Source organism: Python bivittatus, unplaced genomic scaffold, assembly GCF_059951505.1.
Source record: "Python bivittatus isolate LINGU-HERP-01145 unplaced genomic scaffold, Pbiv_v1 ctg000220_np1212, whole genome shotgun sequence".
Lineage (NCBI taxonomy): Eukaryota > Metazoa > Chordata > Lepidosauria > Squamata > Pythonidae > Python > Python bivittatus.
The window spans coordinates 19,692,638-19,719,051 of NW_028277048.1; the positions used below are offsets into that span (position 1 = coordinate 19,692,638).

Below are 26,414 nucleotides of genomic sequence, written 5' to 3' on the forward strand. Positions count from 1 at the left end.
ATATCCATGTTAACATGTCCAACTTCTGGAAGCTGGATATTCCTGTATCAAAGATAAAAGAACCCTCAACCAGCTGACTGGGTGATGGGGCATGTAGTAGGGACACACTGTGATGCAGGAAGAGACCTGCAAGCTCTCTTCAGGGCCACCAACTTGCCACTAAAAAAATAACTGCCTTCCAAAAGACCATTCTGGCAACCTGAAACTGTCTAAACCCTCTGTTTCAGGCAATTGCTGCAAGCCCCCTTCACGCCACACATTATTGGAGAGGAATTTGTCATTGTTTTTGCCACCAGGAGGTGACACAATCTATCTAGTGTTGCCCTGAAACTGTCCCATGTTCACTCTGTAAGGACAGCACCACTCCCTGTCTACACTGCAGAGGCACAGTAAAGCTCTGCAGTGGAGTCAGCACAAGTCATATTGACATTTCTGCCAATTCAAGGTTGGGAAGAACGCACATTAACACAGGTGTGAAGAGGTGCCCTGTGTCTTGCTTTAAAGTATTAACTATATGTGGACAAGTTTTACAGAATTTATTAGTTCTCATATAGACAAGTTTAGCAGTAGAAATGTAGGCTCAATACAGAATACAATTATGGATATGAAGTTCCAGCAAATCTGGTTTCAGCATCTTTACACAAAGTAGTTTTGGGATGGAGATCCTGGTCTGCAATCTTCCACTTCCAAAGCTTTTCACACCAGAAAATTAGTTTGCCTGGAGTGTATTTAGAAATCATGTATTCATTGGTTGGTTTATTGCATTTATATCCCACCACTATTGAATTTACTCCCAGTGGTGATGTTACAGAAAGCTTAATGTCTAAGACGCAGCTTGGGTAAAAAGCATAAGAGGAATGAAGAGACAGATGATTCCATTCATTTAAAGAAACAGAGATAATTTAAGATTGCTGCAAAAATTCATTTCAACAAGAAACTGTAGATTGATGCAGAATAAAGGTAACAGTGGAAATCAGAGATAATTGATCTAAAGAAACTCTTTAAGTAGAATAATGGGAATCTAAGGAAAAAAACCCTAAAACTGCCACATGGTAAGTTTTTAAATCTTTCAAATAATGAGAGATAATAATCACATGTATGCTGACAAAGCTGGGCAAAGGTACTCTGAGCAGTGGAGAAAAAACTGTCACAGTTCAGTCGCTTCTCCAAGCATGTATCCAAGCCCACATCACGGTTACTTTAAATAAACCAACTTTATAACCTATCATATTCATTTGTGTCAGTTGACAACAAAAGACTAAACACCCTCCAGCTTGGTTGTAACACAAAGTTTGATTAGACTACAGTAAAGTAAAAGTTACAACTTCTAAATTCTTCCTCCCACCCACACCGGAGGAAGAGAAAAGAAGGAGGGAGCAAACCAGTCCTTAAGAAAGCTATTGTATTCTAGCTTCTAGCTAACTAGCTTCTAGCTAATCACAGTTAATCCCTCTTTCATTTTGTTAAAAATTCTGGAAAGCATTGGATCTCCCAAGGCACAGAACCAATTTTCTTGACAAATGTATCTTAAATTAATAACATGTAATTAATACATTTCTTAAACAAAAACTAATTTCAGGTGAATCTAACTATAGGCCTAGAACAATAATTTACAAAGTATACATTGAGACACATTAACAGGACTTGCTCATACTTCCAAAGAAAGTTGCTTCGTCTTAATCTTCTCTTCTGAATGTTCCCTTGTGCACTAGAAATTATTTGATCACACTCCAAAGCCCAATAAAGATTCTTCCACTGAATCTCTACACAAGTTATTACTCTATGATATGGGTATGCAATCTTTTTGGCTTTGAGGCTCTGCTTCTTTCATACTCAAAGCAACCTTTTGTGACACAAAGTGACCCAAGCATCATACCAATTTTGCTTCAGACCACTCAGCTCCTGCCGCCGGCCTCCCCACAGCTCTAAGGGCTCAGCGTACAACTCCTTGGCTCTAAATGACCCCATGTTCTGCGGGTACTGACACTGCTAGTGGTAAGTCTTCAGTTTTTATTTCAGAAAAGCACTGTACCTTAGCTGCCATACTGTTGGGGAACACTGAGTTACACATGTGTTCTATGAAAGGTGGAGATCTTCCTTAGTCAAAAAATTCAAGTTATGATTTTCAGAATGCCTCTGAAAGAATTGTTTACATTCTGACAACATGCTATAGGGAGTGAAGTACTCGCTCTCAAAGCCGCACTCATTACTTTCCCAAGTACCTATCAGTTCTTTCAGGTAATGTGCCATTAACATGAGGAAAAACCTAACATGATGTGTTTCATGTCTAGGACAGACAGTGCATGATTGATTAGCTGAGGGCACCAGTCTTAGTGTGGAAATGCACCTGTGACAGATGAGTTACTCACTTAAGCAACTCTAATTGAAGAAAATGTTGCAGTTCTGGTTAGCCAAGTGCACTGTAGCCTGACTGGAAATCTGGATGCGATGTCTATGGTATGCAGAACTTTCTATCTAATTTTCTATTTTGCAAAGTAAATACATCTCCTATAGAAATGTTGCAATTAAAAAAAATCACATTAAGAGGAAATTGTCCTTTAGAATTCCAGTGTAGGGTTTATGTAAATCTCATATCAATGCTGTTCTTACCTTCCAATTGTAGTCTTAAATACATGTGAGATTTCCCTTCATTAGTCATGCTTCAGCTCTTGATTATAGCTACTATTACGCATCATTTTAAGCCAATGGTTCCCAGGAAAACCTCAAATGTCATAATGATAGAAATGTACTATATGAGAACTAAGCATCTCATGTACGAAATATGCTAAACTGATTATTGTTCTTGGAACACTCTTGGCTAGTGCATATGCAATGCTAATTTCCTCTTAGCCAGAATTAAATTAGGTGATGAAAGTTAGCTGCTTTCTTATTTCCTCTCCCCAGGACTGTGCTTGTATTCATTAACAGAGTGCATTTGCAACAAGTAAGAAAACTCATATTGTACCCAGGTAGAAACAAACCCCTGAATAGGAAACATATTAGTTCCTATATGAACTATATGAAAATATCCCCAATTACAGTTGGTCATGCTGAGGCCAGTTCTCTACTTCACTAAAAGACAGACTATACTTCCACACTCTGAAAAAAGAAGGAACAGTGCTTTAGATAACTTTACTCTGAACAGTTTCACCTTTTACTTCTGTTTATTCTCTATCAAACAGACCCCAATTTTTAATTCCTGTTTCATTCATCCATATATCTACAGATGCCAAATGGAATTTACATTTGCCATTCTATTCCATTTAAAAAACGATTCAAATATTCCCACTGTCCCAACTTATTCTGGTGACAGCAAATTTTGTATACATGAAATACTATAGGAATAAGTTCAGTTTGAGGTTCTAATCGAATAGTTTCCCATCTAAAAGCTAGTCACCATATTGGAGGCCAAACAATTTATATGCCCTTTTCCTTCCTTAGACTATAAATATGTAGGTTGAGTTTCTTTAAAGAGGTTTTACAGATATTATCATTTTGTTGCATTTGTTTAAGAAGAAGAAAAGAAATCATCTTTTTTTGACTGATTTTTGATGGCAAGAAAGAAGAAACTGCTGGTCCAATAAAACCTAGTGAGATGGGTGAGGACCAAATTTGAAATATAAATAAATAAAAAGATAAGCCAAAACTGTATTAGTTTAAGAGAAAAACCACATACCTAAAAAATCCTTTGCAGCCTTCACAGGTCATAGCATTAAAATGAAAGCCGGTAGCTTTGTCTCCACAAACACCACAGATCCGGGGAATGTTCCTGTCAAAGTCATTGGCTGCATCAGTAAAGGATGGACAAGGTGCCATGGGCTCCATTTCTATGACAGAAGAAATGTAAAGATTACTAACTTCATCATAATAATTTCTGAGTGAATATACTCAGAGTAAATATACTGCGTAATATAGCCACAGTAAAGAAGTTCTCTCATCCCATTATCACACTGGTTATGAATATTTCCCTGAGCACAGTAAGATGTTTCATTCACGATGTACAGGTCTTGACAAACACATTCCTGATTTTCTGGATGCTAAAAACATATCCTGCAACAAGTTCTGTTTTGTCTGCTCACCTTCACGTAAATGGCTGAATTACAGGAAATAAATATTGCAGAACCAGGATATTCCTACATTACCTTTTCAAAAGAAAAGTTCTCATGGTATAGTTCCACTGTTTATACCAAATCTGGGGGAGGGTGATGTTTCAAACAAAGAAAGAGTGAAAAATAATTCCTTTTTCATACTGTGAGATTTCACATGAAAAGGAAACAGAATTGCAAGGAAGAGTCAGAACTCTGCCTTCTAATTCTCACTTTACAGAGAGGAGAACTACACGCATTGCTTCTCTTATTAATCTTAACAACATACAGTGATGACAGAACAAGTATCTCAACAGTTTATTCCTTCAAATGTTTCTTTTATGTTCCCACTAGAAGCAGAATCTTTTCAATTAATGCTAAAAACTGAGAGCCAAGTATCTGGAATATTTATCAGGGGTTAGTTACTGAAAATCTCTTATGGTCCACTTCTACATCAGGTTTTTTTTAAAAGCTGTTCTGCAACATGTACATAACATATGGTGGGCTCAGTTTAAAAAAAAAAAAGATCTGTATCTGAAAGGACTGGCTTCAAATAATATGTATTAGTGACAGACCCACATGTTAATAGCTGGCAATTCTGTTTGTTAAGAGCAGATGAACTTCCCTCTGCCCACATTTATTTTTTTGCAGCTTATGGCCCCATAAGTTATTTTCTCTCAATTCTGGCACTGAGGCTCATGGGTGGAAAAGATTTTTTTGGAAGACACTCTGAAAAAATAAAACTGATTTTATACATTTGGTTCTAAATGGCCCTCATTCCTTGTTTTAGAACACAGTGGGAAGAGAATGTTTTTTTTAAAAAAAGGATTTGCCCTTTCACCTGTACTTTGAGCCAAAAGCAAGAATTTAGTTTTACTTTCCATTTTCCTCAAAGGTATATAACATGGGATAGGGAAATGGTGCTCTTTATTCTCATTTCTTTCTTGCTCTCTTTCTCACTGCCACTTCAGGGTAGCTAATATTTGTTTGAAAAGGATGCTTGTTTTTGTTTAAAAATAAAAAGGGGCTGCTGCACAAATTTCTCTTTTCCACTTATCTGGAAATTCTGACCTTTAAGTATGGCAAACACTGACCGTCTGTCCAAATAGGAAGTGCACTCATTAGTTACTGTGTTAACTGCATGTTTAAATTTGTACTAACCAGTTACGAGTTGTTAATCTTTGTCATTTTCCATTAAAGTCTCATGTATATCAGAAATGACATTCAGACAAGCAATTAATGTATGTCATGTTGCTTTTTCATGAATGAAAATCCCACAATGCTTTGCTCATAGAAGTTCTTGACCGTTCTATGAGCAACCTTCTGGAAATTTGCTGACTTTTGCTTTCACTACTGGCTACATGATTACATTCAGCGCAAAAGTGGAATTGTCAGATGGAATGTTAGTTTATTCCATCCGACAATTCCACTGAGTAAAAATGATTTAAGAGAGTAATGTGACTATTTAAAATCCAATTTAATAAATGGAAGATAAGCATTTAAACTTAAAAGTTCTTTGACCTGGCTATAAAGTCTACATGTAAATGATTGCCTATAGCTGGAAAAACAAACAAACAAACAATTGAAGGGTCTGAAAGATTTTCTCATGTACCAGAATAGTTCCCCCAATGTTACCACCGTGGAAGCCGTTATTATCAACTGAAATCTTAGCTTATAACTCAGGATGGAGAAGTTAATGTTTTTAGCAACTCAGGCTTGATTAAATCTTTCTTAAAACTGAAACTATATCTATAGAGCAGCCAGTAGTATCTACAAAAGGAATATACACAAAGAATGAGGGACAGGTGGTATCCCCTTGGACCAATGTTTGTGAAGAACCTAAACACAATTATGGAAGACTATCAAGCAAACTAAGAATAATTGATTCTCTACAACACTGGGAAAAGTTTGTTATTAATTTAATACAGTTAAACATTACAAGTATTATCAACCAGCCCAATGTTCATGATTTCAATACACTATACAGTCAGCCAGAAGAGGACTCTAAGGGTCCTAAAAAGTTTGCATACTGCTCAATCTCTTTGTATGTGGTTTGATTAAACACTAGAATCATTATTCAACACTGTTCCATGTAGTAAGTTTTACAGCATATTCTAGCCCAAGGCTCAGATTGTCTTTGTTAGCCCAGTAGTACCACAAATCTGTTAGGATTCCAGAATTCCAAATCAGCAGAGCTGAAAACAACCACTTACATGCACTGTAGCCACTGCATTAAGAATGAAACCTTCAGGCACCTGTAATGCATATAGGCTTTTATACAGAAGGAGATGTTAGCTCCACCCCCTCTGCCACTGCTCTCCATGTGCAGAATAACTCTTTGCAGAGGACAGCCTTCTATTTTCATGGAAGGTCTTCGTGCAAGTTAGGACTCTTGAAAATTCATGATCCTACATTCATGAGTAGACCAAGGAATCTTTCCTCTGCTGAAAACAATCCTTTGCATGGGGGAAAAATGGAACTGCATGATTGGGGGTCATTATCTCTCCTTAGGTGAAATATTGTCTTTTTTTACCATGTCAGAGGAGGGCTTCCACTGAGATTAAGAGAAAAGTGATCAGTAAGCTTTTCTTATTGATGAAGCTAGGCTTCACAATCCTTGTCTCTATCATCCTTTCAAGCCCCCCCCCCTTCCATGGTTATGTTCTAACATCAGCACACACTCTCACATAAACAATTTGTGCTCCACCACAAATGTTATGAAGTACAAGTGGAAAAATACAGCTAATAATATCTAGCATGGAGACATATGTAGCAATAATGCTTAGCATTTTATAATATATAGAAGTGTGTAGAAAAGCATTTTGATGACTTTTGCTACTATAAGAAGACAACATGTAGAATAAGCAGAGAATCATCTATTGTCTTCATTTTGCAAATAAAAGGCTGACATCATAAAATCAGAGATGTCCATCTTAAGCTCACAGCAGAGGTGAGATCAGAAATTATTATCCTTATTCAGAGCTCTATCTTTTACCCACACAAGCACTTAGGTATTTTGAAAGCTTTCCCCCTTGTACTTCAACAAAAAGTAGGTCACAGCTGAAAAACGATCATATTTCATTCAAAATCAGCCCTATATCAGCTGCAGATCCCAATACCAAAGAAAATATATGCAAAAACCTGAGTTATTCAAGAAGAATCAAAGAGCAGATGATTTTCATTTGTCCATCAGGCTTTTCAAAATGGCTGAGACAACGTAATTTCAAAATACACAATTTATTTTTCCTCTCTGGCAGAAGTAGTATCATATTTTACTTCAAAGGAATATTTTTGCAAGAAAGCGAGGTACTTTACCAACATCCAGATCATTTGGGATCTGCTGATATAATTCCCACGAGCTCTGAAACTCTGACATGGAACCACCTGCAATCCAAAATTATTATAAAAAGTTAACATCCAACAATTATCAAGAGAGTGTCCAAATCTCACCTTTGGCTTTGAGTTTGGGAATTTACTCTAGCTTTTAACTCCAGCCTATTGACGTAAGCAACATACATTAAAGAATAAGGCGTGGTACTCTGCAAATAATCCACCACACCTAAGCACAAGTCAGAAAAAAATAAGGTGTCACTTCAGTACTGCTTCTTGTAACATCACCTCAGAAATGTGAGAGATAATGCTAGTTCCAGATATTGTAGGAGGAGAACTATGTTAGTCTATGGTGGTAAAAAATCAGGAGGATTCTGGTAGCACCTTTTCCAACTGACAATTTGTATTAAAAGACAGTGATGAAGTGAACTGCAGCTCACAAAAGTGCGTGCCTTTTAATAAAACCTGTTAGTCAGAAAAGATGCTGCCAGATTCCTGATTTTTTGCTAGTTCCATGCTGTGTTCAGGGCCCTGCAAAGGAAAAATTGAAAATTCTCAAAAATATCAAGAACTAGCTACATGAGGGGCCTTCAGCACCGAGGGATTATTCTTTTCTAGAAGTAACACCCAATTAAATAGAAGGGATGTGACAATGTAAAAAGAACAAAATTTCCTCATGGTTTATCTGACAAATATTTCTAAACAGTATACAGTGTAACAATATCGTTGTTTTCTGGAGTGAAACAGAGATAGCACTTACAGGTTTCCTTTATCATAGCCAACTCATTATCAGCGGGCTTATTATCCAATATACTTAAACTGGCACTTAGGAATTTGAAGAATTGTTCAGGTTCATGAATTTGCACTTTTTATGGTTAAACTTTGTTAGTTAACCACAGATAGAATAGTACAATAGTACAATCTGCACAACACAGACCTCTAAATGGCACTTTAAAAAATGCAACAAACACTGTTTTACTAAATTAAGTTTATTGAAGTGATAGGTTTCGTTTGTTTAAAAATGCAAAAACTAATTCTCCTTAATTTTCAATGTAGCTTTTAGAATTTAATTCTATCATTCAGTGCAATACAGTAACCCACTACTTTACAGTAGTTAAGCACACTACAATCCGTCCTGAGGTTGCTATCATTTATTATACAGGCACAATCCTTACAGTCCATTGAAGGCAGATTTGGCAAGCAAAGACGACGACTACAGCTACTTTATATTATTATAACATACATACACTTCAATATGACACAGCATTCTTCTTAGACTGTAACAAGAATTAGATTGGTCCTTTGTAAGCATACCATACACGGAAACATAAAAATCCTGTCTTTGTGCATATTTTTTGAAAGGTTATGTTATTGTTTCTTTAAAAAATACTTTGGAACATCAGTTCCCACTCACACCATTTCTCCCAATTCACAAAACCACAGCTACCTTCTTTTGGAATTAAACATGTTTCTTTGGTTACTGGGTAATTTTTAGTTACCAGCTAATTTTAAAATATGAATGTAATCCTCAGATTTCACAAGAACAGTGATTTCTTAGACACCTCCAGATATACCTAAATTCAGTGCTGAAGTTGGCCCCTGAGTAGACTAGCACTTTGAAACTTTCAATCATGCTGGTTCACTGGGTAACCAAATTTAGAGCTAGGATTTGCAAATTCCAGATCTCTATTCTACCAGGAACATACAACCCAGAGATTAAATTAGTTAAGATGGTCACAGGCCACTTCCATCCATTAATGGGATTCAGGAATAAAACAAGAGACTTCTAGCCCATTCCAACAATTACAGATTTCAGTATCATGGCAGAGTTGCTAATACCTGATATTGGCTGTTACCTCATTAAAGAAATAATGCCAAATGACATCTTGGTCAAAGAAGACAATCTTTCTGAATGCCCACAAGAGCATCTTTCACCAACAGAATCTCACACTTCTAAGATATTTTCACTTCCCTTGGGCTAGAGATGATCATTCTGCATTGCAATGATTTGCCTGATTTCTTTTCTTTTCTTTTTTTGCCTTTGTCACATACATACAGACAAAAAACAGATTGCTTAAAAGATACCGGGTAGGTCCTCTAATTATGGTCTGTTCCCTGAAGCTTGCAAATTATTTCATTGCTTCTTTTCTTGAGATGTTTGAAATTTTTCCTTCAGTTAACTGGGGTAAAATAATACCTCTTAAAGGTTACAATCCTTCACTTAAAATTGGGGGAAAGGCTTAAGAAAAACCTCATGCATGCAGCACAATCTGTCCTCTGGAAAAGTAGACTGGTTCATACATGCTACACCATAATTGGGTTTATTCAATTTTAGCGTGGCATGTTGTGGTGAACCCAGAAAACTGTGGTTTATTCAATAAGCCAAACTCAAACAAGCCATGGGTCTTTGTGACATGAAGCCTGTCTTTGTGTGAGGCTCTCTCTCCATGGAAATCTTAGCTACCAGTGGCCCTAACAGGCTAAGCTAGCACCTTTTTATGATTTTAGTATACATTTCTTAGTATGCTATAGTCTAGTCCCTTGGCCTCATTTATATAGCTGCAATTACTAGGTCTTAATTAGTTCCATATGATACATACTCACATGCCAAATAATAAAGAGGCAGATGAATTTTCTCTAAACACAATTATGAATATATCATTAAACAATGACTAACACATCTTTCAGATGAAATTCCCAAAACCTAAGCAGCTACTTCTTCATTCTCGCTGTGGGAAAGGACCTGCCAGTTTCAGTACTTTCACAGTTTATTGCCCTTTTGCTAACTCAATAAATAATACATAATAATTCTATGAAATTCCCCAGTTTGGGATTGGTTTTTAACAATGAAACTGTGGTTAAAATGGTGATAAATCAATAAATAAGCTAGCCAATATAGTGTAGTGGTTAAGATTTTGGGCTAGGACCAGGAAAAGGGAGAGCCAAGCTCTAGTCCATGCTCAACCATGAAAACATACTGTGGGACTTTGAGCCAGTAACTCAGTCACCCCAACCTACCTCATAGGGTTGGTGTTGTAGGGAAAGGTGGAACTGTGGGAAAGGTAGAATATAATGTGATAATCAGGAAACAGGTGTTTTCCTGTTTAGGAAGATATAGCTAGGTATGTTTACACATATCTATACATTTAATAAATAAATGTATGAATCTATACATGTAATAAATAGCTGTTGTAGTCTTTCACAAGAATCAACACATCAAAAGCCTGTTAAAATTAAATTTTTTTAAAAAAAAATCTGTAGTTTCTATACAATTTGCAACTCTCTGCTAGTTATATGATTTAAATACAGGTTAGACCCAACTTTGGACTTATTTTCCAGATGTTCCCCACCCCCCAAATTAACTCCTCTGCTGTTTTGTTGTGTATTGTCACCTGGAGTTTTTTCCAACAGAAAAAGCTACCTATTTGCTGGCTGGACAAATCATGGTGTATATGGCATCATTTTCACTAATCCAGTGTTGTCCAAACTTGGCCACTTTAAGATGAGTGGACTTCAACTCCCAGAATTCCCCAACCCTACCAGATCAATTCAATTGATCAGTTCAATTCCAACTACATTTCATAAGATTTAAATCTGGCACTTAATTGTTATTAATAAAAATCCCAGTAGCTTTACCATTTCTTCTTTAAAAAAATAGGAAGCACTCCATTCAAATGCCTACAGAAGATTATCCAACATACATTTTTGATGTCTGTCTTATTTTCTGATATTATGAAGCACCTAAAGCAGCATATATATGCTGATCCTATAGGTTTTTAAACTTATTTTTCAATTGTAATAAGAGAAATGATCATTTTGTGGTTCAGACGTAAGCAAAACTTTGAATTGATCCCTGAACTGAAGACAGCATATTGGGTTGGTGGAATGAAAAACAAACCATGCATTTACAATTAAAGCACAATTTGGAGTAAGCCTGCCAAAATACATCCTACATACATCCCATGGATCTTACTCATATCCAAGACACTGTTGAATATAAAGTGAAATAATAGACTAATCTAATAAGTTTAATGAAATAAATAAATTAATAAATAACTCATGCCACAATAAATTTAAAAAGGAACATGACCAGACAAAATACGTCTTCAAAACATGCAGTATTTTACTATCAAGGGAACACAACTTTTATCTTCTGAAACCAATAAGAATGTTCATAACACCATTGCAACTTAGTTTTTCTAGAAAAAAAAGCCCCAGCACTTTAAGGGAAAATTTTCAGTAAATGTAATCAGAATTCTCTTCCTCTTCTTTGTTTTCTGCCTCGTCAGAAGATTTGTGCATGTTCCAAGTTTGGAATAAAGACGTCATAAATGGTTTACAAACTGTACAGAATTCAATGAAAGTTCAACATTTCATTTGCAGATAGATGCTATTAAAAACAGAACTGTTTCATGCAACATAAATTTAAGACAAAGATTGATTGTTTTGAGGAACTAGAACTACTATAAATTAACCAAGCATTTCACAGAATCAAGGTGTCCTTTCAAACACCTAAATGGCCAGAGAATCTGACTAGGACATGAATAAGCAACAGCATAGTCTTTCTGATATTGCTGATCTGCAACTCCAAGCATTCTAGGAAGCACTCCCAATAGCAAGTAATGCTGGGAGTTGTAGGTTCAGCTGCAGCACTTAGAATGACAATGTCATTTAGCAAGATCCAAAAGATATACCTTCTCTGTTATGGCACCTGCCCTATGGAACAGCCTCCCCCAAACCTGTTGTCTTTCCAGAAGGTCCTGACCACCTGGCTAGGGCCAGGATGCTAGTAGATACCAGCATGGATGTTTTGTCTCAAACAATTGTGAGATGCCTCATTCATTCTTAAATTGGTCTGTTTCATGTTTTTTTAAGTGTGTTTTTATCTATGTTTTTTGTTAGCTGCTTAGATTTCTTAAAAAGGGCAGCCACATAAATGTGCTAAATAAAATAAAATAAAACTTGCTCCAGTATTTCACTATTTTGGCTGGCATACTTAAGAAGATCTCTTTAAAAGGTCAAGTAACCCAAAAGACTTCCCACTAAACTCACTATGGCTTTGAAAAAGGCTTGACATCCTCACAATATACTATAGACTGAATCCTGGAGGAAATACAGGAGCGATGGACTTGCCCCCCTGTTATTCACTGAGTAGGATAAAACACTGAGTCAACAGGCCATTTATATTATATTTAAGCGTTCACAATATATTACATAATTTTCTTGGTAATTCCTACAGCAAACCTACAATAAGGCCAGAATTAATCTATATGTATTACAGGCTGCACACTATGTCTGCAAGGGATACTGATTTGTTGAAGGCCACACCTCAGCAAATTCAAAACTGAAGTAAGGTTTGAGAACTGGGAACTTCCCAAATTACAGTCTACGCCAAGCTGTGATGCAATGTTGCTTTTACCACTTGTAAACTGCATAATTTTTAGTTGAGAGACAAAGCTACCTTTATTAAATTTTTCCACAGTACTGAGCTCTTCTCAGCTAAACCTTTATATTGTGGTCTTTGGTTGACTGCTGAGGTTGAGCTGCGGAGTACTGTGGAATTTTGTGTTTTACCTGCATGACCATCAAACTGAACTTGGAGTCTTTGATGAGGGAATGATTATATATGATACAATCTGCATTATGCCAAAGTTCAGAAAGGTAATTAGTGCCTTTTGATAAGTCTCCAAGAAATTTACCTCTACATATCTGCTGAAGGAAAATACCTCAGAAGTTGTGTTTCCCACATGAGCTAACCCCTTTCTTTGATCAAAGTGTGATCAGTACTAAATCTCTCTGACTTTACTCCTACCAAAATAGTTACAGTTGTTTCTTCCTAGACAAAAATTATATGACGTTTTGCTGTTATCTCTGAGACACTGAAACAAGATAAATATACTTCAAATGTAAAGCATGCCATTCTTAAGGAGAGGCTAGCCCAAGAGAGGGAAATGTGGATCTCCAAAAGTCCACTTCGCTCTTTTGGATTACAAAAAATTGCTGGTCTGGATGGAGGCAGAGAAGAATTGTATTTTATTTAAATATATATATGGTGGGTTCTTGGCAGAGATGCTTACTTCTTTTTATGGTATCTGTAACAATTGTTGGAGGTTCATACTGGTCCATCAAAAAGACTTCTCTGTAAAGAGTCCAATGTTACATAAGCAAACCATGCTTTTAAAATATTAAATAAAGCTGAAAAAGACATCCCTGGCAAACATTAAGAAAGCAAATTCAATCTTTCCCACATCTTTCAGATTTATTTGTAAGAAGAATGAAGGACAGGCTGATATTTGTCCCAATATGGATTCCTTAGAGGAGAAAACCCTCAAATCCCTTCCCAGAGGAATTCATGGCTAAGAAATCAAAAGTAACGAGAAGAAAGGTGACCTATCTGTAATTGTGGTTCAACTATGTAGTCATACTGAGCCTCAGCAAAGATAGCCTTTTACAGACACGCAACCCTCAATTAACAGGCTCAAGGAGGCCCAGCATCTGACTTCCAATCCAAAGTCCTAACTGCAATAGTTTACATAAGCTTAAAGAAAAAGAGACCACATGTATTTGTGTAGATAGATAATACTAGCTCCTGCACAGAGAAAGGGGCTGAATTCTGTGACTTACAAAATAATTATTACCAAGACCTATAACAAGCAAGTTGCTCTTCTATGCCATTTTTGGGTAATCCAACATATGTGAGAAACAAGCACATTTTATACAAGATAAGGCAGAAACCTGAAGAGGCATAATGAAAGAAATTGCTTTGCTAAGATAGACGTGAACATCCTATCTGTGAAGCTGCACACATACAGAAGACTGTGACTGTATTAACGGTACATAAAGCCATGTTGTATCTCTGAAACAGTCCTCCATCGGACTCTATGAATGCATAACTTTGTTGGAACTGCAGGTTTGGCCTTCCCGGTTAACTATGAATTGAACAATGAAATCCTGCAAGCAAACTATTGGATGGAGACGTCTTGAAACCCCACACCATAGGAACAAAAAACTGAGCTCTGGGGTGCAGGATCAGGTAAGGAGAATCAGCACAGATCACTAGCTATAGATGTTTCGATGTGCATGTTTGGTAACTAGCAGTGGGAAACAGATATGTGACTGAAAGGTAAAAATGCATAGTTTGTGATATCCATTTTTTTCCTTTCACCATTAAGGAACACAAAATGGACTCACAGGGTAAACTTTCTCTGAGCTACTTCAGTGTCAATGGAATTGTTAAAGAGTGTTTAAAAGAAAACCAACATTCTCTCTTGAATGTAGTACTGAAGCTTCCTGACCTGGATGTTACCCATATGCGTGGACTTTGTCTACATATGAGACTACATTAGCTGAGGAATTCTGGGAGTCAGGCTACAGTTAGTGGCAATGTACTGTTAGGGAAAGGTACTGTTCATGACTGCTTCACCATTTGCAAGTAAGGAATTCCTTTTGCTGCATTACTGTTAGCATGATGTATCTGAAATAAAGGGTTTTTTGATAGAAGGGAAAGATTGAGGACCAGCACTTTCGTTATACATAAATGTTTGGAAATATGGCTAAGTATTTTTAATACTCGATTCTGAGCCAACATTGATGAGTAAAGATGAGATGGAAAGCATTTCGGAGAAAAAGATGCTAAATGGGGCAAAATACTCTGATCCCCAAATACACTTGGCAATTTCTGGTTTACCAAGAGTCCCAAATAGAGAGGTTAATACTGGAACCTAAGCCAGTAGCGAACAAATAGCGGATGGGGGCAGCATTCATGAGGCACACACTAGCAATATGAATTGAATGAAAGACATAGGGGGGAAAAGCACAAGGCCTTCAGTACCATTAATATTGAGGCTGAAAGAGCTGAAAACATAGTATGATTAGTACTATCATAACAGAAACGACACAGAAACAGAGATGGGAACAGGTGCTTCATGTTACAGCTCTTTGCATGAATGATTAACTACCCGCTCATTTGCTGGCCTGCAAATCCATGTTAAAAAAGCAGCTACACATGGAGTGCAATGAAGACAGGCGCCTAGCAAAAGGATCATGCAGAAGTAACTATATCTTTTATAAAGAATGTGATTCGGGTGCCAAGTGAAGACGACATGACAGCTTTTAGGAATACTATGTTCTGTTAAACAGGGAGACCCAGCAATAGATGCATGCAGTGCCTTCCGTTCTATCCCTAGTTCCAAAATACATATAGTGCAAAGTAATTGCCTATTTTTAACCTGCTAACCTAGATGATGCTGTAAATATATACCCACTGACAGACAGATGTTGCTAATTCAAGAACTGTGATTGGGAAATGTGCAGGGTGTCAATTAGTAATAGGTTATCACACACTGAACATATACGAAAATAAAAGGTTATAAAATGAAAGATTTCCACTCTATTAATTAGAATAGAAAAGAAAAAGAAAAAGATACCATAAATATCAGTTCAAATTTGATGTTAATTGTTGCTTGCCTAGATAATTAATATTTTGCAAATCTTAAGCTTGACCATTTGATGCACCAAGATTTCTATACTAGATTTTATCACAGACCCTGAGTGACTTTTATCAAAGAGGAAAGACATTTCTAGGCCAAAGAAAGAATGTTTGACAGCACGGATTATCTAATCTTCATGCCTTCCCCTCAGCTACTGTTTTTGTCTCTTCCCCAAACCCAGCCACTAATCTGAATTTGCATGTTATGTTTATTTCCATTCTCCTTGCTACGTTGCTTTTCCATCCTTGTCCCACACGATCCCTCCTCTTCCCTTTGCTTGTCAATGTTCCATCTACCTTCACCTTGCACTCAAGACACCTCAGGTTGCATCCATCCAACACACATCTATTTGCATCCTCAAATGAAGAGCTTTGCTTGGAATTGTCACACAAAACTGCAGTTATATTTAACAAGGGTCCAAAATGCCTCCTATTACAAATGGATTTTATCTGAAAGCTATAGACAACACAAGCTTTTTCTCAAGGGATTTATGCAGACGATGTGATGGCATATCCTGGGCTACAGTTGCTCTCAACTGGATGCTCTCTTCAAAAAAGCTGCCAGCAGCCGAAATCTAAAGAAGCAAAACTGACGGCAAATGAACAAACTTTGAGTAACAGTCTGGTAAATTCCTCTATATACTCCTCAGTGCAGAGGTATGAATGGTTTCCTTGAGACTACGGAAAGCACTGTAATACTATTGGGTTTTTCCCCCCCTTTGAAATCCAAAAGAACAATTACTTTGCAAAGAGATGGATTTTCAGGAGAATATTAAATTATGCATATCTGTTTTCAGACTGAAATGTAACATTATGCCTTCTTTGACCTTTAATAGCTCCAGCCATTAAAATGTAACCTATGCAAATACTTTAGAACTCCAGCACAAATAAGCTAAGAAAGAGAAATAATTTTAGTGACACAAAAACAACAAAACATTTGATTTCCATTTTTTATCTAAATGCAGTATTTCTGCAAACTGCTTCTTTGCCCTCTCTGGAAAAGCAGTGCTTTTCCCTTGGTCAATATAATTTCCATACTGATTCACTATCATCTTACAACTCTGATGAGTAGCTATGCTATATTAGCATTCAGTTAATATAGCCAAAAATAAACCATAGGACAGAGTTAAATGCAATGAAGAGTTTTACACCTCTTCAAAGACCCAGAATGAATGGGGATACATTAATACTGACCCAAGTGGAATTGCCTTTATTCTATACAAGCATTAGAAAACCTAGTTCCTGCCTCATTAGCTAGAATCCTCTACTGGAGCATCACTATAACTTGAGGGTCTGTATCTTTGACCAAAGAATCCTTTTGGGATTTCTCAGACCCAAGACAAGCAGGAGAACTTGCATTCATTATTTCACATATATCTACAAATTAATATGCAGACAGGAAAAAAAGGATACAGTGACATGCTGGTTAACAGTTGATGAGACATGATAAGGCACCTTACCTCTGCATGAACGCAAACATACACATGTGAGTTTTAATCTAATGCTGATACTGTTTTCTTTTTTCCATTACACCAAACACTTAATAAGTGCTAAAGAAATAGTTTTTAAAAAATGAAATGAAATACAGTGAGATGGTCTAGGCAGGGAATATCCAGCTAAAGAACTATTAGGAAGGTTACCAACAGTTTAGATTAACAAAAAGTTTCTCTCTCCTAGATTGCTTCTGCAGCCAGAATAAGCAATCTCTGATTCCCTCCAACTCTATTTTGTGATTTTTCCAAAGCCACCAAGATTGTACCACTGAATTTTGGTGCAAATCACCCTTCTCAGTGGTACAGTTGTTCTTTATTTTGTTTTAAACAAGCCCTTCAGCCAGTAAATGTAATGCATTTTTGTTACAAAAATAAAGATTAACCTCCCACTGATATCACAGTACACTTGCAGCCTTCAGGGGCAAAAATTTAAATATGTGATCCCTGGCCAAAAAAAAAAAAAGGCTACCCATCCCACTCTATAGCCTTTCCTCAGAGCATTCAGCACAGTCGCTACGTACTGCTGTCCACAGATCAGTAGCCCAAGAGAGCCCATTCTTCTGAAATTAGCTAAATTTGAACTGCAACTCCTGTTGCAGTAACATTCTGTAACCACATTGTTATTGACACAATTTTTATAACTGTATCCCATAATTTGACCAATTAATCATCTGCATGATCTATTACTGACACTTTTGTAACTAGAACTGGTATACGATGCCTATGTACTGTGTGCACTACCACTAAGCTGCATGAATATGTTGTCTGATCAGAATGTGTGTCCTTATATTAATATCTATTGAAAATAATTTCAGGAACTGTTACCATGTCTGAACTGAGTATTCAGTATGTTTTAGGAGCATGATGCTACCCCAAACACCCCTGATCCGAGCAACTGTAACCCAGCCTCCTTGTTCCTACTCTTGCTGACTTGAGTGTCCAAGTATGAACTAGGGACTGGGGCATTTTACTGCACAGTAGAATCCTCTATACAATCAGAAATCCTGTTTATAAGAGTACCCAAGTGCATGGGGAATTCTACTCCCATTCATGCAAATGTGGATAGAAGTCTCCACTGAGACCTCCTTGCTCAAAATGGAGCAAATTTGAGGATTAAAAAGATGAAGTTGACAGATACAGGACAGGCGTGTCTCTGTTTCTTACTTGCATATGGATCTGAACAAGGTTGAAGGTTAAAAAAACAACAGTATAACAAGGCATGTTTAATACTGTACAGAAACAGTGCTCCCACATTTCCAATTTACTTAAATCTTTTCCAAGTTAACCTTCTCCCAATCCCTCAAGATTGTTTTACCAGTTCCAGTTGGTCTTAAAATTAACAAAACCAGCTCAAATGGTTGTTAAAGAGCACCACGGTACTCCTCCAATATTTAAACCCCTTAAATCCAAAATGGGCAAAACTATTAGGATGAAATAGTGCATGTAGAAAAAAGCATTATATGCAGGAGATTCTATCTAGTGATACAACAGCATCAACAATTGCATTCTGGACATTGCAATCTTCCAATGAAGCTATAGTTCCTATTACTGTTTATCAGGCATTATTCTTTCAGAAAATGTTTCTCACCAGGCTTTATGGAGAAAGGAGACATTACTAAGTTCTTCCACTGATGACTCAATAAACCAAAAATGCTCAGTTCTTCTTGAAGAATCACTCATTTTTCCAATATAAAATTTGATAGTCCTCACTTGCCATGCATTTCTAAATTTTGAATTCCCAACTGCCCTTACAAGTGCTTCTGCCTACTTTAATAATCAGGGATTGGGATTTAATCTTTACTATGTTGTTCCCAAAACTGCAGCAAGACTGTAATTAAATGCTGTATATGTTTTTGTACAGTGTCATTTTGTAAAGCATCATGCAATCAAGGGTTTTTCCCTTCTCATAACAATGCATATTTCTGCATGTAGCTGCAATTCAAATGTGTACCGGAATATAAAACTAAGATGACTAATGAATCCAAATTAAGAATGTAGCCCCGTTTATGCACATAAGTACATTTAGAAGATAATAGAAGGCACACATTAAAGTTTTGGGGAGAAAAATACTGATATCTATACAAGTGAGAACAGCTAAGAAAGAAAAACAGTTTAATTCGTTTCAAATTACTACATCTGAGATTGCTGCTTATCTTCAGGCAAAGCATTAAAAATGTAAAGTACTTATACTGGTGGCATTCCCAAACTGAGCGTGCAATAATGAGCCACTTATTATGATAAACTCTAACGTTCCATGTTTATCAGTTACAGTAGTAAGGTTTATGTATTGCACTATGTCAAAATCAAATAAACCAAATTATGGCTTAGTATGACGTGTGAAGTCAGCCAGTAAAATGAAAAAAATACATACAGTATAGGATTGAGTCACTAAAAACATTTTAAACTAATTTTGGAAGCAGTTAATAAGGCAACTGATTTTAGACTTTCTAAGCCTAAAACATCAACATTTTACTTGCAATATGCACAGTGACACTTCTGTCTACTTGTTCCAACAAATACAGATGTCCAGTTTATGGAGTACGTGCCCTGTGGGTATCTTAATGGGCATCTCAAAAGAAAGCCTTTGCATTGTTACTTTTGTTCTCTTCTCTTAGTCAAAACACAAGTTTTGACGTTCTAAATTCCTCAATTATCAATTATTCAACTACTGAATTATTCATCTAATGTAGTCTAGTTTGACAACCAAAGTTTACACAAATATTTTGGGAATCAATAAATGGTTTGTTTTGTTTTTGGTGTAATTTGATGTAGACAAATTAATAATTTCAGTTTATTGAAGATCTCTAGGAACTCCCAAATAAAATTTTTATTGTGCATTCACCCTGCTTCAGTTATGGAATTTTGGAGGAGGGAGCCTCCAATTTTTGTCTTCCACTTGCAATATTTCTCCAGTGCTGTTAAGAGCTGAACCTAGTAAGCCAGGAACCAACTCAAGCCCGACAGAATTGTTATGTAAACATAGAACACTTGTCTCTGAGTGTTCAGAGACTCAAGGCCAGGAAAAGAATGACCAAAGGTCCTTTTATTTGGAAGGGCAGGAGGAAAAGGCCTAGGCTTGATTCCTGAGTTCTACAGTAGGAAAATCTTCCACATAATTTTTTTCCTATATGCAATAAAGTAACTTATTTAGCCTTGTGGAATTTGAGAATCTTCTGCTGTAAGCTAATTACTGAATGTAGGGCTGAGTATCTAATGCCCTGAGATTTACTGCCATGGCTAGTGTGAAGTCTGACAATTGCTTTCTCTGTTTCTATTCTCATAAAATCAGCTAAAAAGGAAAAGACTAACATACCTTCTGAACAGTAGTGCAAAGAACTGCCTCAGCATCTTGGAATCACCTATCTTATATACTAGCAACAATTTCTAGATGGATTTTAAAAATGACACCAGCACTTATGCTTCCTTTATTACTAATTTTGCTTCATCCATACATTAAGACATACTTTTGATACCCAACTGTGAGATTCACCAACCTCATCTATGCTGTTGTGTGGCTTTTTCTCCCAGCTCTTTGACTAAGACTAGAGACTGACAAGCTTTCAGTGGTTCGAAAACAGCAGGAAAAGTGTACTTGTGAATGTACACTCATCTTGTTTTTATCATCAAGATTAGAACAGACAGTCATAGTCTGTTTGCAACTGGACCGCCCCAATCACATGTAAAGTGGAATGGAAGTCCAATTTTAAAAGTAACTAATGGAAACTAAACTGTTCAACATCCTCACAGCTTAGCTCCCATTTCTCCTTTTTGCCTCTTCCCTCCTACAAGGCTTATCTTCAGTATTGTAGCCCAACTGTGGCTTAAAGAGGTTAGAAAGATATTGTAGGTGGGCTCCAGTGCACCATTCCCCCGCTTCAACTGAATGTGCCACATTCCTACCCTTTAAAAAATGTTTCAATGGATGTCTGCTCAAATCAGCAGATCAACCACCATCACATTTACCTTCAGCCCAATAAACAAAATTTTATGCCATATCAAAGCTTGACAGTTGAAAATAATTTGAAGGTGATATTTTTGCCTGTGTTATAATAATGCACAATATCAGCCACCCAAGGAAAAAACCCAGGTAAAGCTTGGTTTGTAAGACCCTTCACTATAGGGCATGAAGATAGCTTTCTGATCCCTGAATGGTGGGACCTGCCAGGGGAATTTCAACTACCCGAGACTGCCAACAAATGCTATATACCTGTCTTAGGGAAACATGGATAATACTATTTCTACCTCTAACCACTATCATGTCTTCTTTTGTCTGGACTACTACTTTTCACACCATTATCTTCCAGATCCTAGAGCTTTTCTTTTTATATTCAAGGTTACATAGTAATCTTCTCACTTTAATTTTCACCTTTATATGACTGTTCTTACTATGCCAGCATCTCCTTCAAAAATCCTATTCAAAGGTCATTTTCCAATTTTTTTTCTGATAAATCTAATCTTCCAAGCTCTTTGCTGTCAATTAATTTGCCCAGCATTGGGCAAATTCCAAGCTCTTTGCTGTCAATTAATTTGCCCAGATTGTTCTTCAAATAGGCAGAACATATGTTGTCACATAGCAAAACTAAAATGCGTTACAGGTGGTCCTCATTTAGCAACCATAATTGGGACCTGCAACTTAGTTGTTAAGCGAGCCAGTTGCTAAGTGAAACCACCACTGTGCTTATGATTTTACTTCAGCTTTCCTATGCCTTACAGACCTGCGAAGGTCATAAATGTGAAGACTTGTTGTAGGGATACTTTTTCATAACCGTCTTAACTGCAAATGGTTGCTAAACAAGGCAGTCACTAAATGAAAATTACCTGTAATCTCATATAATTTCCTATCCTAAGGAGGTATCTGCATTGAAAAGTCAACATGCAACAAGTGCCCTTCTGGCTGTAAACTAGAGAGGAATTTTACATAAAAATGTGTTATGCAGTGGTATTATTTTTATTATTTGTATATGTATTATTTATTACATTTACTTAATGTTCTTCATCCAGAAATCAAAGTGGTCTACAACAAAACTAAGTTAAGAATGAGGAAAAAAAAGACCTAAAACAATAGAAAAGAATAATCTGGAGCAAATCATTAAGTGGAACCAAAGGCCTGAGACAGAAAGTATCTCTTAGAGATTTCAAACATAAACATCTGAGGCTTATAGTGTAATGTGATAAGGAAAAGAAATGGGAAGAACAGAACAAACTGAGGCTTATAAGATTGTATTTTTTTTTTCAAAAGTGTGCATTAGAATCAAAATGATCTGCTCGTTCAATCAACAGTATTAGGTGTTCCTTTTCAGCTATACAGTACCTCCATTTGCACCTAATCCAGTGCTTCACTTTGGTAGTATGGAAAGCCTAAATCAAATTTTGACTTCAGCTCTTATATCCCAGAACACTCTTCTATAGTTACACATGCCATCCCCATTTAGATCTTACTATACAACTGAACTCTTTATGTTACAAAATGTTTCACTCCAGAAGCCATTCTTCAAACTAATGTCACTGCAAATGTTTCCAGCTGCTAAATGTGTCACATAGGCTTATTGTCTTGTTGTCATGAATCCTTTTCAAGAACCTTTGTTGCTTTTAAAACACAGCCAATTTTACTAATCACAAGTATCCTCTGAAATTTTGCATTTACACTATGTACATTATTCCAAATGTTATAAGTGATCTTGATTCAAATTTTAGTTTTGGATGCATTGATTTAATAATGCTGCAGTATTCTTAGTAAAAATTGATTTGGCTGTTGTATTACAAATTCTAATAAATGATTTTGCTTAAGAAATACTGTTTAAAGAAATGTTAAAATTAAGTTTTCATATGCATCTTAATTCCCAATATAACCTATTTGGATGAAAAGGAAAACATGCACATTTGCATATTTTGAACTAAGGACCTGTCAAGCCAGTTCCTCCCCAACAGATTCCTGACCTGCACATAAAGACAAGGACCCCACATCTGCTTGGAATTTTAATCTTAAAAAGATTAAAAATTTCTCTTAAAAAGATCACCACCTCAGCTTTAAGATTGTTCTTCCTATAGCACAACTGATAGGCACTGCCTTCCTAATTTAAACATTTAAAGTACTTTTCTCTTAGAAGCAAGAACCAAACAGCAAGTTAACTATAATCTTGAACTCTGTGCACTCAGTCATAGCTGTTGGCATTCTTCGCTTTTTGCCAAGAATATTCATTTTCTTGACACTAGTTTGCCCTATTAGAACCCGTTTGGCCTAGTGTTCAGACATCAGGCTAGAAACCAGGAGACCCTGAGTTCTAGTCCTGCCTTAGGCACAAAGCCAGCTGGGTGACCTTGGGCCAGTCACTCTCTCTCAGCCCTAGGAAGGAGGCAATGGCAAGCCACTTCTGAAAAACCTTGCCAAGGAAATTGCAGGGACTTGTCCAGGAAGTTGCCAGGAGTTAAAAATTGACTTGAAGGCAGAAAAATAAATAAAAAAATAAAAATAAAAAAAATATAAAGTTTGCCTTATTAAGACCAGAAGAAGCAAACACTTAAGAGGAAAAAGTATAGTAAATATTATGTTTCTCCCTATTTTCAAATGTTAATTAACATTCAGAGAGAGAAAAAGTTAATTGCTACAGTTATTATATTACAATAATTTCAGAAACATTTGAATCTATCTTCACTTTCTGAAAAGTTTTATAAGGATTACTGCTTTTTACCAGGATCTAAAACACCTGACCACCCAATGACAAACCGAGCTTTGTGAAAAACTTGAAATGGTAAAGATTTATATTGGAGGCTGATTTCAGTTGTTAAGCTAGAAGCAAGATTATAAACTTACCTGCAGCTTGGCACGGGACTTAGCCGCACCTCCTTTGAACTGTGCTTTCAGTGAGTGACTGCTTGCTCCCAGTAATGAACAGGCAATTTAGACCCTGTTACAGTAACTGTCACATGACTCAGAGGCATGGCGAAAAGCACCAGTTTCCAATTGCTTACTCCTATTCTAACATTGCTTCTGAGGAAATTAATCTGGTTCTGTTATGCCCAGGGTGCATTCTGAGGTAAGAATCCCCAGGGTTTTATTCATCCACTCCATAAACAGCATTATAAAATGACAGGCACTCCTGCTCATGGAAAAAAAAAAGGCTTCCAGAACACTTGTGTATTCTGTACTGTAGTTTAAGGTGACTTAATTCTGAAAAAGCACACATACAGAATTTTCAAATGCATGTTTTCAGCAGCAGTGATCACACTAAAAAAAAATAATTATGTTTTCAGTCACCATTAAAGGGTACGATACATTTTGGCTAACATTGTCTTGGAAGAGTGCAAACAAATTCCAAAGCAATTGCTTTTAGATTCTGTTAAATTTCCAAATAAATGTTCATCAAATTACTTCTAAAGGTGCTTCTCTATCCAGTGCCTGGAACTCATCAAATGAAGGGGCAAAGATGCACCCTACAAACACCTATATATCTTCACAACATCTGTTAGAATTTTGCAACATTTTACAAAGAATCCTAAAACGCATTAGTCATTCGTTAAAACTGCAAGCCATGTTACAACCCGTTTCAACAAGTATATTTTGCAATACAAAGCTCTTTTAGGTTTTGTTACTTATCAATATATATATATGATATATATAGTGTGTGTATACACACACAAAGGCACACACTTTTATTCATATGCCCACATCTTTCAGAGCAACATCATGTTCAAAGACTTGATATGTGCTGCAATTCTAACAGATCCCCCACTTTTAACTTGATATCATGGGGGGGGGGGCGGGATTCTTGTTTCAAGAGAAAAAAAGGTTATCCTCAGTGCTATAATAATAATAATAATTCCCTGCACATTCCTTCTGCCTATCCAGCCATGGCTAAACACTGCATAAATGCAGACAGGCACAGTGAAATCTGCCTTTCATTTCAGCAGTGGCAGGTTACTTAAAAGCAATATTCTTCCTGGTCCCTTTATTGAGGAAAGGGATCCCACCCGCCCCACAGAAAATCTTGCAGTCTTTTAATCTCTTTAGCTGCTCTAGGACTGATCACCACTCCAAGTTACGGAAGACAGGTAAGGAACACTGAGAGCTATCCACCTCTGTAGAAAGTGCTCCTTACCTGTATTAGCCAGAACAGAACCCTGTTTGTTCCAACAATTTAATTGTTGTTGTTGGTGGTTGTTGTTTTGGGGAACAGAATCTATTTATTTCTAATTCTGCTCCAGTTCGTTGGAAACAACAGCAAAGCCAGTTTCGAGATCACTGTTCCTTTGTATGACAAAGTTTCCAAGAAGCTTTGCTGCAATTCTGCAGCCCTCGTGGGCAGGCTATTTTCTCGTTGGAAAGATTTCTTGTCCTACCCCACCTCCTGGCTTCCAGGCTCAAGTTAGCCACTACAGCAGCTGCAATGAATTATGCTCCTCTGCCTGTTCTCAGGTCGGTTTTCTGTTCCTTGGGGTGTCTTTCTTCCCGTATGCATGGCTCAGAGCTTATCGTTGATCACTGCCTGAATCCAGCCTCTTTGGCCGTAGTGCCTGGGAAAAGCCCCTGGCGGCAACACGGCTGACATATTACCATGCTACTTTCACAAACTACAGAGGCTTAAGACAACAGTTAACTACTGTATGTTCTGTGATTTTAAAATGCTTTTCTCCTACATAGCTTCCCTGAAAGCAACCTTTCAGATTTCTTCTTTAAAAAAAAATCAGATAAATGTACAGAGATAAATCCAGAAAAACTTGAGGGAGGGGGGGCAGCGCCAATGTTTTCTTTGGTTTCCTTTTCTTTGAATTACTCCAGAACCAGGAGGGGAGGGGGCTGCTGGGAGGTTCTTTGCACACTTCTATTGGTCAGCGGGGGGAGAGAGGATAAGCACTGATTGGCGTATGGTGTCTTCTGAGAATCCTACACTTGCAAAGGGAGACACGTGACAATGCTCAGAGCGCTCGGTCTGCAAATTGGGAAAGTGAATGTAGAGCGGCTTCAAACTGCCTTATGTGGGAATGCAGATAGAGCGCAGCTGTGTTTAATCAGTTTACCCC

At 36.9% G+C, this 26,414-nt stretch overlaps 1 protein-coding gene across 8 annotated transcripts in view; it reads right to left on the bottom strand.

Moving 5' to 3' along the window:
• The window catches only part of VDR (vitamin D receptor), an 88,874-nt gene that overhangs the window by 41,151 nt on the left and 21,309 nt on the right, over nt 1-26,414 (bottom strand). For 4 of the 8 annotated variants that reach the window (XM_088138046.1, XM_088138049.1, XM_088138047.1 and 1 more), the window contains 2 exons: nt 7,401-7,469; nt 3,677-3,827 (listed from right to left, as the gene is read on the bottom strand). In XM_088138046.1, coding sequence (XP_087994172.1) covers nt 3,677-3,827; nt 7,401-7,461 — 212 coding nt within the window. In that variant the 5' untranslated portion in view covers nt 7,462-7,469. Of the gene's footprint in view, nt 1-3,676; nt 3,828-7,400; nt 7,470-24,207; nt 24,282-25,492; nt 25,909-26,414 lie in introns of those variants that run through there. The other 4 variants (XM_088138050.1, XM_088138051.1, XM_025163764.2 and 1 more) reach the window with 3 other exon arrangements.